The sequence below is a fragment of the Mastigoproctus giganteus genome, chromosome 13, assembly GCF_048544385.1.
Source record: "Mastigoproctus giganteus isolate SK-2022 chromosome 13, ASM4854438v1, whole genome shotgun sequence".
Classification (NCBI taxonomy): domain Eukaryota; kingdom Metazoa; phylum Arthropoda; class Arachnida; order Uropygi; family Thelyphonidae; genus Mastigoproctus; species Mastigoproctus giganteus.
The window spans coordinates 30571917-30591511 of NC_143587.1; the positions used below are offsets into that span (position 1 = coordinate 30571917).

A 19595-nucleotide genomic window follows, 5' to 3' on the forward strand; every position below is an offset into this window, starting at 1 on the left:
AGCTATTGTCCAACAGGCCATACACTGCGCCAGGAGGCTCCTTGAGAATGACTTAAACCTTTCAGCCAGAACATCACTATCCACTGATGACATCTGCACCGCTCTCGACCTATGCTTATCAAGCAGCATCTTCACCTTTGAGGATTCCGTCTACCAACAGGTACATGGCACTGTTATGGGTGCCCCTGTTAGTTCCGTAGTAGCCAACATCGTCATGGAAGATTTAGAGGAACAGATTTTCCTGAACCCACCTGTGCCTATTACAACATGGTGCAGATATGTTGACGATATTTTCACTGTAATCTCACGTGGCTCTGAAACAGCATTACTAGAATACCTCAATTCTCTGTCTGATTTCATCCAGTTTACTCTAGAGTTAGAGGTTACCGGGTCACTCACGTTCCTGGATGTCCTAGTGCAACGCTTAGGCCCACGTCTAGAGACCTCAGTATACCGTAAACCTATGTGGTGTGGACAGTTTACAAACTACAGATCCAGTCATCTCAACAGCACTGCCCGCACTCAATTCTCCAGGGCTTGGAGCCATTCCAGCACTGATGCAATTAGTCGCAACAAGATTTCCCGTGTGAGGGCAGACTTGATCAAATGTGGCTATCCAACTCACGTGCTAGACAGGTGCCTATTACAGGCGCAGGAACTCGCAGTCCACCCAAGACCCCCAAACCAGGCCAATATATCTACCGCCTACTTCCCTACTATCTAGGCGTGTCAGGATGGATCTCAAAAATCCTCAGAGATTACCGCATCAAATGTGTGCAGTTACCCTGCAGAAGCCTTCGTTCTCTGGTCTCCAGTGTAAAGACCCCTGTCACACCTCTCTTATGCAGCAATGTAATCTACTGCATCACCTGCAGAGACTGTGACAGCTGCTACATAGGAGAGACATCAAAACGTCTTCAAGTCTGCCTTACGGAGCATGAGAGAGAAATCCGCCTTGCTGAGACGGACCAGTCTGCAGTCGCGGAGCACTTTTGGACTACCCACCACGATCTCAATCCTAAACGTGACTGCGAAATAGTAGACCACTCACGACACTTTCACCACCGTCTATGGTTAGTCACTCAATATATTGAACAACCCGAAGGCCTTGAACCGCTGCAAAGGCATGCAGTTGCACCCCATCTTAGAGACAACCATTTTATGCCTCGACAAACGCTGGAGTAAAACAATGCATGTCCGTTTGACAACAATTTGAACCTGCTTTAATGAATAACGTGCCTTTACTCGCCTCATAGCATGCATAACTGTATTCTTTGTATTCAAATTTTGGTTGATAAAGAGACATGACTGTCTCGAAAGCTCCTGTATAATTATCTATATTAAATACATTTTACTGGTTTATTACGTTATTCTTTTTAACAATTTGCACTTCCCGTTTTATTGGGCTTTTCTGTTAGTGCAATCTTTTATAAACAGGTAGTAAACTCGATCTTATGGCATTTGCGATTATACCGATATCTGGAATTCTGTGAGTTTTTACTTTATTATGGTGAAGAATGTGTCCCATTCACTTCAGTCATATAAAAAAAACTTCAGTCATATAAATAATTGTAAGAATCTTCTCTTCTTTCCTATTTTGTTGCTCCAATGTCACTTGTGCAATTTGTGCATGCTGTGATTGTCGTTATTGATTGCTTATTAATTTTTTTTGTTGTTTTAAATTTTACAATCCTAAAAAAAAAATTTGAGTGAAAACAAATTTACGTAAATCCATAGTTGCCTAAGTCAGTGACTTACTGTATTGAAAAATGTTCAGCAACCTACGTAAAAAATATGCTGATAGATAAAAAACTTACCACATACTACTCGTGTGTCCAATGCAATGCTTTATTTTATTTTTTGCGATGTCGATTTTAAATCTAATAGCTTCCCTTTATTTTTTACAATGTCGCATGTGGTTTGGTCACCAACATTATAATGGTTCATTAGAGATAACATTTGAAAACTTTTTCCAATTGTTCGTTTGAAAACGGATACACCATTTTTAAACTTTTGAATAATTTCAAGTCTTTGTTTAACTGAAAGCGCAACTCTTTTGCGTTTACCCATCATTTTTGTGGTTTCTAAACAAAAATTTTTTATTTACTATAAAAAAAATTTCGGCATCTCTGACATGAATAACGAAACAAAATTTGTCTTTTTGCGGTGCGACGAAACAAAACAATCGACGCGATGTGCTAAAACAAACTAAACATTTGGTCTCTCTTTTTTTCTTTTTTTTTTTTTTGAGCGGCAGGTGTGAAGACAGCAGGATTGCAAGATAATAGGCACATTAATCTCCCAATGACGACTTATAACACCGCTTCTTGTCGCTTTTTATGACTTGCAAAATATCTGTTTATACCTATTCTAGTTATTACTTGAATTTTATGATTTCTGGTTTACTTATTTATTTTTATTTATTTATTTTTTAATTTGGAGTCTTGATTCACTCCCTAAAAATAAAATATACAAATGAAGTGTTATCATTAGAATAAAATTCTATGTTAGAAATAGTAAACTAAAAAAAATTCACTATGATGCAAAATTCAGTATCAAAATTCATTTTTAATCGGTGTTTTGATGTGTGAATAACAGACTGTCGAATACGGACCATCGAATAAAGGTGAGTTGCTCTCTTAACACAGTTGAAGATCACCCCATATGTTTTGCTGATGCTGCCACGTTTGCAATGATGTAATTCAATAATGTCCATGGTGGGCCATCCGCCTCCGTAGCCAGGTGGGAAGGAGCAGCAGTGCGTAGCACACGCTTCTTGATTAGACCAGGGTTCGAGCCCGTCACCACCAAATACGGAGGTTGCGGAAAGGTCAGGGAATGACCACCGCATATCCCGGAGCAGTATGGCCTTAGTTGCTAATGCTCCTAAAAACCAAATAACAAACAAACCATAGTGGGCCGTCTAATGCAAACTGGTGCGAACTTAGTTCGCCAATAGTCAATCACCTTTGTTGAGGATGACATGAGGTTGGCTTTAACAAACACTGAGCCGTGAATTTTGAAGCTGGTTGCCCAGATACTTGCATACAACTATCGCATTAAATATTAGGTTAATTAAATATTAAGTTAGAATTATATTATGAAAAATCAATTTTTAATGTGTTTTCTTTACCCTATTAATAATTCCTTTTTATGCAAATGTGGTGGGGGTCGCAGGTTACTTGGCTATTATAAAAGGGAGTCGCGACTTGAAAAAGGTTGGGAAACACTGCTCTAGAATGATTTACAACATTCAGAAATCTTCTAAAATGTTCTACCACATTCAGGAGTCTTCTACACCTTTCTGGAATATTCTCAAATACTCTTGAAATTTCTTGAATATTATTTCAGTTTTTTGATTTTTATACATAATAAAAAATATTTTAATAAAAATTGGTAACGAGTTGGTCCTATTTTAATAAAAACTTTGAAAATTAAGAAAAATGAAACTTGATTCCAACATTTTAGGCAGGAGCATACCTCCTGCAATGTTCAGAGGCCTTGTAAAGTTCATACCTCACCATGTGGTGGCGGTACTGGGCAAAAGGAGAGCATACTAGCTGTTAGGTAGGTGGTGTAATGTTTTGACTGGATATTTTACATATTAGTGCTTATATTGTAGTTTCTGTTACAGCAATTTTAAAGTTATTCCATAATTTGACTGTATTATTTCCACTCATGTCATTGTTCCCATTTTATAAGAGGCCAAGTATCATCTTAGGATGCCATATACCCTTTTTCTGAAATTAAAAACGGATGTTACCTTAAACCACTGATTTCTCACGTGTCATCAACCAATTTATCATTCCTTGATCAATTCCATGCTAAGGGTTCCTATACTGTCAACACCATGATACCATCAATATCACTGGTGATGATCAGATCCAGAATTTTCTTGTCTCTATTATTTTCCCTAAATTTCTGATATAGATAGTAATCATCAAGCTGATTTAAATATTTTTTGCCCACCATGGCAAGTTTCCCTTCCATGAGGAGCAGATAAAAATCTCCCATAAGAAGGTAATTGCATTTACTTGCCCATTCCAGCTGCGCATAGAGGCTCTTATCACACTCTTCACGTTCATCTATTCTGTAGGATATCTACATGTAGCAAAGTTGTCAGCACAAAAGTTCAGTATCATTCATTCAAGATACCCATGCTTACAGCCACCCATTAACAACTGTAAAAAGTTGCCTTTTCTGATGAATCACATTTTCTGCTATGCTGTGTGGACTGTAGATGGAAGGTACAATGTCGGTAACCTGTGCAGCTCAAATAATGAGAGAGAGATGAATAGGGACACTGCAGAACATTTTAAAAAGCACCATAGCAGACCATCCTATAGTAGTACTATTTGTAAATGAGCTTATGTTCCATTTTGCCTGGACACTTCTGAGAGAATCGCTGAGGTGCTTCATGCACATAGTATAAGACGTGTACGAGTCCCTGGCAAAAAGTTGGGGAACATCGTAAGTAAAATATCCTCCCCTGCACACATATGCGCGCGCGCGCGCACACACACACACACACACACACACACATGCATGCGCATGCACACACACCTTAAGCAGAATAGGGTAGCATTTCATATACAATGTTGGGAATATGAATGTCAGAGAAACTGGTCGGCATCCGGAGGACAGAGTAGACAAGCATAATACTGCAATTAAAGTGATGCTCTGTGGATGATTGGCAGTAGCTGCTCATTATTGAGAGGAACTGCATTATGTCAACCCTGGTGAAATTGGCATTGTGTGTAAGGAACACAGATGGCAGTGCTGCTGATGGTTTGTCTAGCAATTAAAATCACTGAACAGACTGTGAATCAGGATGTGAACTTGAGTATGCAACTGCACTACAACATTCCAGTTCTCTAGAATATAGTAGCTTAGCATTCATTTGTGGCAGCATGTTGGTGAACGAAGAGGTGGGGGAACATATCTACACTAACTGCAGTAGCATATGGTAGAAAGGAGAGGTAAATTTGATTTTATTTAGCTGAATTCTGAAGATCTTGCTGTTAAGAAAAACTGTCAGTAGTAGTTTTTAATAGTGATTTTAACTGTGCTTAAAGCTTTGAGTTTTATGTTTTTTGTTTTTTTACCAAGTTTATCATATTTTCTTTTATTATATACCTTCATTATATCTTATTTTATTTTAAATTTGTACAATAAATTTTATAACATTTTAGTGATCAAATTTTTTGCCTTGTTATATAGCAGTAACTATAGCAAATTCTAATTCAAAAATGAGTGCAAACGATTGTCGTTTTGTGTGTGGTTAATATTAGTTCCACATAAAGAATCTGGCGCATTATGACCCGCGTAGTCCATGCGCCATTAAACCTCAATACAAACCAAACCAAACCAAACATGAAGAATAATATTTGCTCTCTCTCTCTCCTTGAAAGCTAACAACCTTATATGTTATATTGTTGTGTATTGTGTTTATAGGCTGATTTACGTATTGTAGGTTTAGAAACCTAGAATAACGTATTGTGGAGGGGGTGATGTCCTGCTTGCTCTTCTTGAGCTTGGCTAACTACAGCTCCGTTTGAAACAGCCTTTAAGGCTGTTTGAAACTCTGTGCAATGTATGATAGGATTCAAGCTTAGAAGCTCCAAATGGTGAAATGTGGTGAACACATTATACCTTGCTGTCACAGAGAACATATAAGTTGTATAAGGTATTGTAACAGCATTTTTGACAGTTATTAGTTTTGTGCTGGATTTTGAAATCATTCTGGATAAACCATTTACTATAGATTCATTGTATAGCTGAAAAGAATCATCTGACACTTATTATGGTTAATGATGATTGTCCAGAAGTCAGTCTTTTCTTTACCAGAAGTTATACACTGATTTCATACAACTTGTGACAATTCTCAATAAACCTGTGATGCTTTAATAAGAACTAAGTGTTTTGCCCTGTGAATTTTACTGACCGCCCGGCTAAAATTTAAGCGATTCTCATAATACCATATGGTACTGCTCACTGATCTCGATCAATATATGCATGTATACTTGCGTGTACACCAATGCTAGGAGTTTAGTAAATAAATTTGATGAATTTGAGGTATTGCTCAAAACATCAAAGGCAGATATTGTTGGGATTTCAGAGACGTGGTGTCACACAGATATAAGGAATGCAGAACTGGAATTTGGGGAATACAATGTCTACAGAAAGGATAGACAGGATAGGAAGGGAGGAGCGGTTATGCTATTAGTTAAGAAATACATAAAATCCAAGGAAGTGAAGCCAGTCGACATCGCTGGACAGTGCAGTGTCGAGTAAGTTTGGGTTAACTTAAGCATTGGGAGATCAAAATTGAGAGTAGTAGTGTGCTATAGGCCTAATGACTCTGATGAGTATAATAAGACACTGTACAGGGAAATAGAGTGGGCCAGTAAATCAGAGAGTCTTATAATGGGGGATTTTAATTTCCCAGATATTGACTGGAATTTGGGGGCTGGTCACTCACACACTAGCAAGGCTTTTGTGGATTTATTGGATGATTGTTTTCTACATCAGCATGTTCGGGAGGCAACTAGAGGGAGTAATACTCTTGATTTGATTATCAATGGTGATTCTTCATGCATTAAGAATCTGCAGATAAATGAACCACTATGTGGCAGTGATCACAGTGTGCTGAAGTGGAATTTACTCAAAGAGGCAACTACCATTAGGGGTAAAGGGAAGGGTTATTGCTTTCGTAAAGGTGACTACGATGGACTGAGACAGTATTTAAATTCTATACAGTGGGACCAACTGATGATGTTACCAACAGCAAATTCAAAATGGGAAGCATTCAAAGAACTTATCTTGGAAGCTACTAGGCTTTACATACCAACTAAGAAATATTGTTCAAGGTTTAGGCCTAAATGGATGTCAGATGAACTAATGAGACATATGGCAGAGAAGAAAAATGCATGGGATACATACAAATTAACACGTAACACAGAAGCCCATGATAGATACAAGTTGATCAGTAACCAAGTTACAAAGGAGGTTAGGCAGGCGAAGGCAGATTACGAGAAATCTTTGGCAAGGGAGGCAAAGAAAAACAGCAAAGAGTTCTTTACTTATGTAAATTCTAGAAGGAAGGGAATGAATTAGATTGGTCCACTTGATATCAATGGGTCAACTGTTGATGGCCTTGCTCAAGTAGCTAACAAACTAAATGAATATTTTGCATCGACATTCACACATGAGGAGTTATTCAGCGAGGGGAATTCCAGAGGTGTATTCAACTCTGGCACTAAGCTAGAGAATCTTGTAATAACTGAGAGTAAAGTGGAGGAGGAATTGTGGAAGATAAACACAAGAAAGGCACCTTGGGTGGATGGGATCTATCCAGTTATATTAAAGGAGGCAGCAAAGGAAGTAAGCAAACCCTTAGCCATAATTATGAGAGCTTCCTTGGACTCAGGGGAGGTACCCATGGACTGGAGATGTGCAAATGTGACCCCAATTCACTGAGGAGGATAAAAGGCTGACACAAGTAATTATAGAACCTCTGAGTTTATCTTCTGTTCCCGGAAAATTAATGGAGGCACTGGTAAAAGAAGCACTGCAGGATCATCTAGACGAGACTTCAGCTATGGCTCGGACACAGCATGGTTTTGTTAAGGGGAAGTCTTGCCTGACCAATTTGATTGGATACTATGATGCAGTTACAAAAGAACTGGATGCAGGGAATAACTTTGATATTATATACTTGGATCTTAGAAAGGCTTTTGATACTGTTGCACATAGAAGACTGCTGCACAAATTGGAGCAGTGTGGCATTGGAGGCAAATTGCTGCTATGGATAAAGGGGTGGTTGAGGGGGAGAAGACAGAGAGTGGTAATCAATGGACACTGCTCATCGTGGACTAATGTTATTAGTGGAGTCCCTCAGGGTTCAGTATTGGGTCCATTATTATTTTCTGTATTAATAAATGATATTGATGATGGTATATCAAGCTTAATGTCCAAGTTTGCAGATGATACGAAGGTTGGCAGGGTTGTCAAGGACACTACTGACACTATGCTGATGCTGCTGTGTGGTACTACACTGACAGTGGTAGAGAATGAAAGGGACCTGGGGCTGGTTGTGCAGGCAGATATGAAGTTCTCTGAGCAGTGCAGACGGGCTGCAAGAGTAGCTCATGGTGTATTGTCAATGATATACAGGATTTTTTCTAGCAGGGATAAGGAGGTGATTATTCCCTTGTATAAGGCAATGGTCAGGCAACACCTAGAGTACTGTATACAGGCCTGGAAGCCTCATTTCAAGCAGGATGTAGAGCTGCTGGAACGAGTACAGAGAAGGGCAACAAGATTAGTGAATGGAACAAAGGGGTGCTCTTACGAAGAAAGGCTTAAGTTTTGCAAATTACAGTGTCTGGAAACTAGGCACCAGCGAGGTGATCTGATAGAGGTGTATAAAGCCTTGAATGGTTTGAGCATGCTCAATGCTGATGGGATTCTTCCTCCTGCTCAGAATAATCACCTGAGAGGGCATAAATTCAAATTGAGGAAAGACAGATGTAGGATAGACGTGCGGAAATTTGCCTTTAGCCAGCGAGTGGTTGGTTGGTGGAACAGACTTCCATCCCTTGTCGTGGAAGTTGATAGCCTAAATAAGTTTAAGGTTCAGCTGGTCAGGTATTTCGAACGAACAGAGGGGTGAAGTGGAAGTTGTTATATTTTATTTATTTATTTATTTTTATTTATTTATTTTTTTTGGCTGATTCTGCATAGCTTGCTTTCTTCCATCAAATGCCTCTACTAATGCTAATGCTAATATTAATTCGCACATACAATGCGATTGAGGTCAATCCGACAGGGTCATATAATGTTAAATTATGTAATTAATTTTTGCTCCGGATTGCTTAAGTCACATTTATAAATCAGAAAATTTTATAATATTACTAAGTATTACACTTCTCCACCCAGCTGACAAAATTTTCTGGTGAGAACACTGCATTTTCCTTGGTGATTTTAATGTTCACAACTCCAGCTGGTTTCCGTTTTCTAGTCACACCGACCCAGCAGGTCGAGATACTGAGGCTTTTGCAGTTACTAATGACCTAGCACTGATTGTTCATTTACCTACAAGAATATCAGTCAATCCTAATCATACAGCCAATACGCTTGATCTTTTTCTCACAAACAACCCTTTTAAGTACACGGTTGAAGTGAGAGATCCTCTAGGCACTTCAGATCACAACTTGGTGATTGTCTCTTCTCCAATGGAACCTTTATCTCATGGCTATTCCCAACCTCGCGTTGTTTGGCATTACAAGAATGCAAAATGGGATGACCTGCGAGACTTCTTTTTTTCTTTTCCTTGGTCGGATTACTGTTTCAAAACTTCTGATGTCAACGTTTGCTCAGATCGTGTCAGTGAAATTATTCTTGCAGGAATGGATTCCTTTATCCCACACTCCACTTTAAAATCTCGTCCTTTATTGGAAAGAATGAGATTTTAATTATTTGTTTTTTTTGGAAATTTATTGGAACATTTATTGGAAAACCTTGGTTTTCCAATAAATGTGCTAAGGCTGTCCAAGAGAAGAATGTTGCATATCGTAATTGGCTTGTTTCTAATTCTTCAGTTTCATGTTCTGCCTACACTAAAGCTCGCAACAATTGTAAAGCAGTTATTAATCAGTCCAAACTAGAGTTTGAACAGGCTAAGAGTAGAAAACTTGCTTCTTGTCGTAATGGTAGCTGAGCATTCTGGTCTCTTGCCAAAGCCATTGGCCGCAACTTTTGCCCATCTCTGCTCCCACCTCTGTCCAAACCATATGGTTCTGTTGTCACTTCAGCCAAGGATAAAGCTGACCTGCTAGCATCCCATTTTTCTTCCAGCTCATGTATTAATTAACTTGGTAAAACACCTCCCACCATTCCCAACACGCTCCATTCAATGCAGGCGCCTCCGTAGCCAGGTGGGAAGGAGCAGCAGTGCGTAGCACACGCTTCTTGATTAGACCGGGGTTCGAGCCCGTCACCACCAAATACGGAGGATGCGGAAAGGTTAAGGAATGACCACCGCATATCCCGGAGCAATATGGCCTTAGTTGCTAATGCGCCTAAAAACCAAATAACAACAACAACAAATAACAACAACCGCATCCTGGAGCAATATGGCCTTAGTTGCTAATGCTCCTAAAAACCAAACAACAACTCCATTCAATGCCTTCTGTGGTCTTCCGTCAAAAGGATATCAGAAGGATTTTGATGAATCTTGATGCTAAGAAAGCTCCAGGTCCTGATGGTATTTCTCCACTTGATCTCAAAACCTGTGCTCCTGAACTTACTCCTATTCTTTACCGCCTTTTTTCTCTTTCTTTTCCAAAGGTGTTTTTCCTTCTGATTGGAAATTTGCTCATATCCAGCCAGTTCCTAAAAAGGTTGACAAATCCCTCCCATCCAATTATCGTCCCATTGCAATTACTTCTACTCTTTCAAAAGTAATGGAGAAATCAATTAACTGCCAACTCTTAAACTACCTAGAAACCTTCCATCTGATCAACGATCGCCAGTATGGATTCCGTCAGTGTCAATCCACTGGTGATATTCCATTGAATTAGTCCATAAATGTTACCCATTTATGGACTAATTCAATGGAAAGGTTCATTGAAACACAAGTAGTTGCTCTTCACATCTCAAAGGCTTTTGATCGTGTTTGGCTTAAAGGTCTTCTAAACAAGCTTCCAACTGTTTTAGTAATTGGTTATCCCGTTTTCTCTCTTAGTTTTCTAACTTTCCCACTAATGCCGGTGTCCCTCAAGGTTCAGTTCTTTCCCCCACTCTTTTTTTCTTGTATATCAATGACCTTCTTCCATTGACTGGAAATCCTATCCATAATTTTGCCGATGATAGCACATTGCATTCAACTTTCCATTTTGAGAAACCTTGTCCTGCTCAATCAGCTTCAACTTCTCGAAAATCTGCTACCAATTCCTTAAATGCCGATCATGTAATTCTCCAGTGGGGCAAAGACAACTTAGTTGATTTCAACCCTTCTAAAACTCAATCTTGTCTTATATCTTGCAAAAAGGATTCTTCTGCTCCTATGCTTATCTTTAGTGACACTCCGATTTCTAGGCAAAATGATATATCTCTTTTGGGGATTACCCTGACTTCTAATCTCTCTTGGCACGAGTACATTACAAATATTGCTTCCTCTGCATCTAAAAAACTTGGTTTTCTCTTTCGCTCTCGGCGTTACTTTTCTCCCAAACAGCTGCTCACTCTGTATAAATCGCAAATCCGTCCTGCCATGGAATATTGTTCCCACATCTGGGGTGGTGCCCCCAAAACCTCTCTCAGGCTTCTTGATTCCATTCAGAAGAGGGCAGTTAGGTTAATTAATGATTCATCTCTAACAGAGTCTCTCCACTCGCTGTCTCATAGACGCACTGTTTCTGCTGCATGCCTCTTCTACAGATACTTCCATGGGCACTGTTCTTCTGAATTGGCTTCTATAATTCCCGCTCTCTCTTTCAAAACAGTCCAAACACGTGTCGCCACCAGCCAACATCCATTTACTGTCCAACTTCAAACCCACAGAACCAACTTTTCATCTTCCTCATTTATTCATTCAACTGCCGTTTTCTGGAACAACCTTTCTTCATACATATTTCCTGAAAATTACAATCTACAGAAGTTCAAGTCCAATGTGAACAAATATCTTCTTTGGTGTTCTCAACCTCCAACCCAAGCACGGGTACTAAGTACTATAGGTTCTAATACCTCTTGTGTTTGGAGTTCACATAAAGAAAAAAAAAAAAATGTTTAGTTTTTTTTTTTTTTTTTTTTTTTTCCCTTACCTCTTTAGATATGTTTCCAAATTAGATGCTCCTCTCATATCTCAGAAAAAAGTAATTCTGCATGGAATTTGAAATCATTTTAAGATTATAGCTCATAATCTTAATGAAAACATCACTTAAGTTTGCATAAGGGGATTTGCTTTTAGCACAAACTTGCAAGATTTATCCAATGATTCTTATAAGGGGAAAGTCCATTTCTTTCACTTTATATACCCCCCCATGAGGTATCGTTACCACAAATTCTGGAGAGTGATATTAATCTTTACATATGAAGTGTTGCAATAAAGTTCCCAGACTGGTGGTATTTTGATCATGTCCGACATGTTTGAAAATACAGGCATACCTCGAATAACGAATAGGATGCGTTCCACGAAATTACTTCGTTAACGCGAAACTTCGTTTTCAGAGGTAAAAATACTGTGGCCAGAATAGGGATACGTTCCTACGTAAAGAAAATGAAAAGCTTTTTTTTCGAACAAAGAAAAGTTTTATTAAATAAACATTCAACTTACATACAAAGTGAAATCACATTTTAAAATATGAGTCTAAAGTTGATTGCTTATGCTTTTTTTTCTCTTTCATTTAACAATTGCCTATACGGAGTTATTGCATTTAACACTGATCGCTTAGCAATAAAACTTCATCCTAAATCAGGATCATTTTCACTAAAAAAATTTAAACGTTTTCAATGTCATTTAAGCAGCTTTTTAAATCTTTGTTTGTTAACACTTTTTCGGCAGGAACTTCTTTAACTTCGTCTTCACTATCTTTGTCTTCGTTGCTAACAAGGTTTTCTAAATCTTCCACTGAAAAACCATCATCTTCTGCATTCAATAAATTTCTAACATCCTCTTCATCGACATTTTCGAAACCTATTGATTGAGCCATCTGGATAACTTCATTTCTAATTTCTTGGATGCTATTTTCTTCTTCTAGTACAACTTCTGGCCATATTTTGCGCCAAACTCCATTTAAGCATTTCTTAGTGACTTCTTTCCAAGAACTATCAATGTTTTCAATTGCCTTTTTAATGGTGTAGTTTTTCCCAAAAGTTTTAACTGTCATTTCCTCTTTATCCTCTAGTTCAGTTAAATTGCTTAATGTTCGACGCAGATAATAAGCTTTAAATGATGCTATCACTCCCTGATCCAATGGTTGAATCAGAGAAGTTGTGTTTGCTGGAAGAAACACAACTTTGACAGGAATGCATGTGTCCAACGTTTTAAGATCAGTAGGATGTCCCGGAGCATTGGCTAACAACAAAAGAGCTTTTTCTTCAAAGTTGTTTTTTTGACAATACCGTTTTACTTCAGGACAAAAGTGGTTAACAAACCAATCAGTAAATAACTCCTTGGTAACCCACGCTTTTCTATTTGCTTTCCATATTACAGGTAAATTCATTTTAATGTTACCTTTTAACGCCCTCGGATTTTCTGAATGGTAAACTAATAACAATTTTAATTTATAATCGCCAGAGGCATTTGATCGAAAGAGTAACATTAAACGGTCTTTAGCTGCTTTGAACCCAGCAGCTGGTTTTTCTTCAATAGAAATGAAACTTTTTGTTGGTAGCCGTTTCCAGAACAAACCGCTTTCGTCAACACTGAACACCAAATTTGGTGGAAAATTTTCACGTTCAATTATTTCCTTTAGTTTTTCTGAAAACTTATTTGCGGCTTCTCCTGTTAATTTTACACTATGAACCCTGGCCCGTTTTTTAAATTTCTCGAACCAACCACGAGAAGCCCAAAAGGTTTCCGTAATTTCGTCAGTTTGTTTAGATTTCAGGTGATTAAACTGGAATATTTTTTTTATGTTAAATGGGGCTTGAAATTGCGGACTTCGTTATATCGAAGCTTCGTTATCAGAGGGTAACGTTAACCGAGGTATGCCTGTAAACAGAAGTGGTATGTAGTTCAAACATACCACTTTCAAAACCAGTTTCATTTGTAGTGTTAATGTTTCATATCAGAAATATATGAAATGTTAAAAACTATTTATGGTGATGAAATTAAATCACACAAATGTATTAGACTGGTATAATTGGTTCAAAGATGGATGTGAGGATGTTTGTAATGACCCAAGAAGTGGGTGTTTGTCAACTCTTTAAATGAGAATAAAGTTGCAAAATTTTGGGAAATGGTGGCTAATGTGTTGGACATGAATGTAGAGATGATTTGTCAAATTCTGCATAAAGATTTAGGGGAAAAGGAAAGGCTGTGCAAAATTTATGCTTCACAGATGAGCAGAGGCAATGAAGAATGTCATCGTGTGACAACTTCATCCAGACTTGTCATGACAATTCTAATTACTTGGAAGAGGAGTCTACGTGAATGTTCATTATTATGTTAATGAATGGTAAACACTACAGATTAACTAATTTATTATCAAAATTATACAATTTTAAAGGAAATAAATCACCTCAATGTCAAACACTTAAACTATTTATGACTATGTTTTGGGAACGCGCTCTTTTCCGTCTTCAGCCCTACAGGTACAGGGATATATCCCCATACCCAAAATCTGCCCTGTTTGCCATGCAACAACCTCCCATTGGCTGTACCAAATCTACTCCAACCTATATAAACAGTCAAACCCACTCCTTTCACCCCAGTCTTCCCCAGTTGGACCGAGAGACCCTGCACCCAGATCATGTTAACAGGTAAGCCCTTCCAACTAATTTACAGAGTAAATCTAGGGATTGTTCATAAACATTAATTAATAAAATCATTCATTAATTAATTTTCTAATTAAACTATTAGCAAAAGTATAATAAATTTTACGACAAATTGTACATGTAAAAGAGAACAGTAGAATTGGAATATATTGTACTATAAATAATTAAATATCATTGTCAAATTGAAAATTGTACTACTACTCGTGGGTACCGGCAGCATGGTGCAAGTGCACCACCTTTGAATTTTGAAGAAAATTTGGTGAACAAAAAATTTATTCCCACATGCACACCTTGAAAAATGTCCTGCTGGCACACATGCTACCACTCATCAAACGTTCTATTCCCCATAGTCTTAAAAATGGAAAACAGTGAGGGGAAAGTATTTTTGACTACGTTTCCTGAAACGTAGCCATAAATATTTAAGTGTTTGGCATTGAGGTGGTTCAATTCCTTTAAAATTGTATCATTTCGATAATAAATTACTTAATCTATGTGGTATAACAGGTAGTGTCTATCATTCATTAACATAATCCAAATTTCCTTGATTGTATTGTCACTGGAGATGAGCATTGGTTGTTTCAGTACGACACACAAAGTGCCAGAGCATACATTGGACTTCAAAATCATCACCAAGGAGTTTTATTTACTGAAGTCCACTATCAAGACAATGCTGATCATGTTTTTCAGCAAATAGGATGTGATTCACAAATAATTTGTATCTGAAGGGATGAGAGCCAGTGCTGCATTCTGTGTGCAGGTGCTCCAAAGACTATTTAAGTACATTTCCCTGACGGGGCTCCAATTTCGAGGGAAAGGCAGCTAGTTCTTGTTGAACAACAATGCCTCTTCCCATTCTGCACTTATTGTGAATACATTTCTGACATAACATGGCATTGTACAGATCAACCATCTACCCTAAACTCCCAGTCTAGCTCCAGTAGACTTCTTTCTCTTTCCTAAGGTGAAAACTGCCCTCAAAGGAAAGAGATTTTAAGAAAAATATAATTACGAACTGAACTTCATCTCTATGGATGCCTTTGCCGACTCCTTTGAGAAAATTTTTGAATGATTTAATAAGTGTATTCAGTCAGGTGGTGATTACGTTGAATAAAAATAATTTTCAAGCCCAATTCACTTTAGGTTCCTTTTATTACACTACTCTGGGAATTTTATTGCCGCATCTTATATATGCCCTGATTGAAGTTAAAGTTAAATTTGTGTAGAATTGTGAACTATAGCCATGACAAAACATAACTTTTGTTAGTGCCTCATCACTTAAGGAAAAATAAGTGATTATGAATTTTCAGTATTATTTATAAATTGCAAAAGATCTGAAATTTTATCATTAATTTTTGCCTGATAGGTACACAACAGAATAACAAACCATGAAGGCAGAGATATTCAACCATGTAGTTTTCAAGCTGGAGATCATTCTGAAATGGTAAATATAAGAATATTTTATAAAATAATTCTGTTGTAACGGAGTAGAATACTAATTATTTAGTGTAGGATCCCAGTAGACCTTATGACAGATCACAAGGTTCACTGCTGCTGATGGATTCCTTTCTGTGATCGATCAAAATTTTTGCTTACACGTGCTCTAGGCTGTTCTCCAACCTTTGGATCGATATCAGATACCCACTACTGCTGTAATTGGCCTCTAACTTAAGATCTGATGAAACTCAGTTAAAAACCATTGTGTCTATTTATTCAGCAATATAGAAAAGTGTTAATATAATGCAAAGTGTATTCCTTATCCAAAATTCCATACACCCTCATTCAAAATTTATTCCTCTTGTATCATTGACTTATGATTAGCGAAAATTTATTAGATAAAAGAAAGACTACTCTGTGGTCTACAGTGGAATTTAAATGGCTTGAGATTAGAATTGTTAATATATTTGTAATTAATATAACAGTAAAGTGCAGTGGCATTAAGTTCCTGTTTGGTATGCTAGTAAGCTGCAGTAGCACCTTAAATTAATACTGCACGAAAAATTAACTGAAAATAGTCCATGAGGACAACAGCACTAATCAATTCCAGTAGCTTCGTATTACTGGAAAAGAACTGTATGTAATCAGAACCCATTAAAGGATGACACCCCGTTGTTACTAGTAGGCTTTCACAAAAGATAGGAAATTCACAGAACCCATGAACTATTCATGATGAACTGCTTGAGTGTTTTTGGATTTAACAAAGTAGGTTCTGATATTATGGAAATACACTGTCATGGTAATTTTTGCACTAATAACAGGGTGGTTGTAGAATTCTTGTTGTTGCTGGTTAACTGTGATGATAGGAAGGACACTTCCAGAAATTTCAGCTTACGTTTGTTGTCATTGTACTGTTACCATTGTGACTATTTCAATTAATTTTCATGTTATTCACTTCAAGAGTGATTCTACTACTGTTGTAGCTGACCAGTGCACTGAGCAGAAAACATAATCTCCACTCACATAGAGATAAAATTAAGGCAAAACAATCTACTGCAGAATGGTTGACGCAATTTTACTCTTTTCCTATTCTAAGTATTTCTTGTGGTTTCTTTTTTTTTTTTTTTTTTTTTTTTTGGCGCCTCCGTAGTCAGGTGGGCAGGAGCAGCAGTGCCTAGCACACGCTTCTTGATTAGACTGGGGTTCGAGCCCGTGCCCACCAAATACGGAGGATGCGGAAAGGTCAGGGAATGACCACTGCATATCCCCGGAGCAATATGGCCTTAGTTGCTAATGCTCCAAATAACAAAAACAATCTTGTATTTTTCAAACTTATTTAAAGTAAGAAATCGCTATTGAGGAAAAGATGTGATCATTATCAAGCTGCATTTGATTCCATCATAAAAACACAAGTTGTTTAACTAGCAGCTTAAAAAAAAGAAGTATGCGTAAGTTTATTATATGGACATAGTTGCTACATTTTGTTTGATCTTATGATATCACTTATAGTCATGACTGTATCATTATTGAAAAGATTATAAACAACTAGTTGAAGATATGAGGCTATATAAAGGATTTGATATCAGAAGATAATTAGTGCCAAAAATAAGTGTTATAAAAATGTTTTAAAAGTGGACATAAATCAAAGCTCTGAGATTTTCCAGCAACTATTAAATATAGAAACCTTGTTGCTTAGAAGTTAAATGATCAACTGATGATGTTACCAATGTTGAATTCTAAATGGGAAGCCTGGGACTTAATCTTGGAGGCTACTAGGCTTTTCATTCCAACTAAGAAATGCTGTCCAACTAAGAAATACTGCTGGCCTAAATGGATGTCAGATGAACTAATGAGGCTCGTGGCAGAGAAGAAAAATATATGGGATGTATATAAAGTATATAATACCATATATATATATATAATACCTAGTTTATATACATCCCATAATATATGGGATGTATATAAACTAGTCTGTAATAAAGTTACAAAGGAGGTTAGGCTGGTGAAGTCAGATTACGAGAAATCCTTGGCAGAGGATACAAAGAAAAACAGCAAAGAGTTCTTTACTTATGTAAATTCTAGAAGGAAAGGGATGAATCAGATTGGACCACTTAACATAGATGGGTTGACTATTGATGATCATGCTCAGGTAGCTGATCAACTGAATGAGTATTTTGCATCTAAATTCACACATGAGGAGTTATTCAATGAGAGGAGTGCCAGAAGTTTATCAAACTGTAACAGGAAGCTAAGTGATTTTGTAATAACTGAGAGCAAAGTGGAGGAGAAATTGTTGAAGTTAAACATAAAAAATGCACCTGGGGTGGATGGAATTTATCCAATTATATTAATGGAGGCAGCAAAGGAAGTAAGCAAACCCTTAGCCATAATTATGAGAATTTCCTTGGACTCAGGGGAGGTCCCCATGGACTGGACGTGGGCAAATGTATCACCAATTCACAAAGGGGGTTCAAAAGGTGGCCAAAGTAACTACAGACCTGTTAGTTTAACTTGTGTTCCAGGGAAAATAATGGAGTCACTGTTTAAAGAAACATTGCAGGATCATCTAGACAAGACTGCAGTAATAGCTAAGACACAGCATGGGTTTGTTAAAGGTAGGTCTTGTTTGACCAATTTGATTGGATACTATGATGTGGTCACAAAGGAATTGAATGCCAAAAATAAGTTTGATATCATATACTTGGATTTCAGTAAAGCTTTCGATACTGTTGCACATGGAAGACTGCTGTACAAATTGGAGAGATATGGCATTAAGGGTAAGTTGCTACAATGGATAAGGGGATGGTTGAGTGGGAGATGACAGAGAGTGGTAATCAATGGACACTGCTCTTCGTGGACAAATGTTATCAGTGGAGTTCCCCAGGTTTCTATGTTGGGCCCATTGTTGTTTTGTATATTTATCAATGATATTGATGAAGGTATGTCAGGTTTAATGTCCAAGTTTGCAGATGATACAAAGGTTGGCAGGGTTATTAACGACAATGAAGACAGTATACTACTCCAACTGGATCTAGATAAGTTGGGCAAATGGGCTGAGAAGTGGCAACTGAAGTTTAACATTTACAGAACTTAAGCCTTTCTTGGTAAGAGCACCCCCTTTTTTTCCCCTCACCAACCTTGTTGCCCATCTTTGTACTCATTCTAGCAACTCTACATCCTTCCTAAAATGAGACCTCCAGACCTGTACACAGTACTCCAGGTGTGGCCTGACCATTGCCTTGTATAACGGAATAATCACCTACTTGTCCTTGCTAGCAAAATTCCTATATATCATTGACAAGACTCCATCACCTGCCCTGGCAGCCTGTCTGCACTGCTCAGCGAACTTCATATTCAACTGCACAATTACCCCCAGGTCTTTTTCACTTTCCACTTCCCTGAGTGTAGTACCACACAGTTGGTATGTTTCTCTTTGGTTATTGTGCAGTTGAATATGAAGTTCACTGAGCAGTGCAGACAGGCTGCCAGTGCAGGTGATGGAGTCTTGTCAATGATATATAGGAATTTTGCTAGCAGGGACAGGTAGGTGATTATCCCATAATACAAGGCAATGGTCAGGCCACACCTGGAGTTACTGTGTACAGGTCTGGAGGTCTCAATTTAGGAAGGATGTAGAGTTGCTACATCCTTCCTAAATT

The 19595-nt window shown here is 37.8% G+C and overlaps 1 protein-coding gene across 1 annotated transcript in view; it reads left to right on the top strand.

The window, feature by feature from the left end:
* Positions 1-19595, top strand: part of metro (membrane palmitoylated protein 7-like protein metro) — a 300602-nt gene that overhangs the window by 100188 nt on the left and 180819 nt on the right. Inside the window, exon 5 of the mRNA XM_090387397.1 lies at positions 15866-15943. Within this exon, the coding sequence (XP_090243523.1) occupies positions 15866-15943 (78 nt within the window). The remainder of the gene's footprint in view (positions 1-15865; positions 15944-19595) is intronic.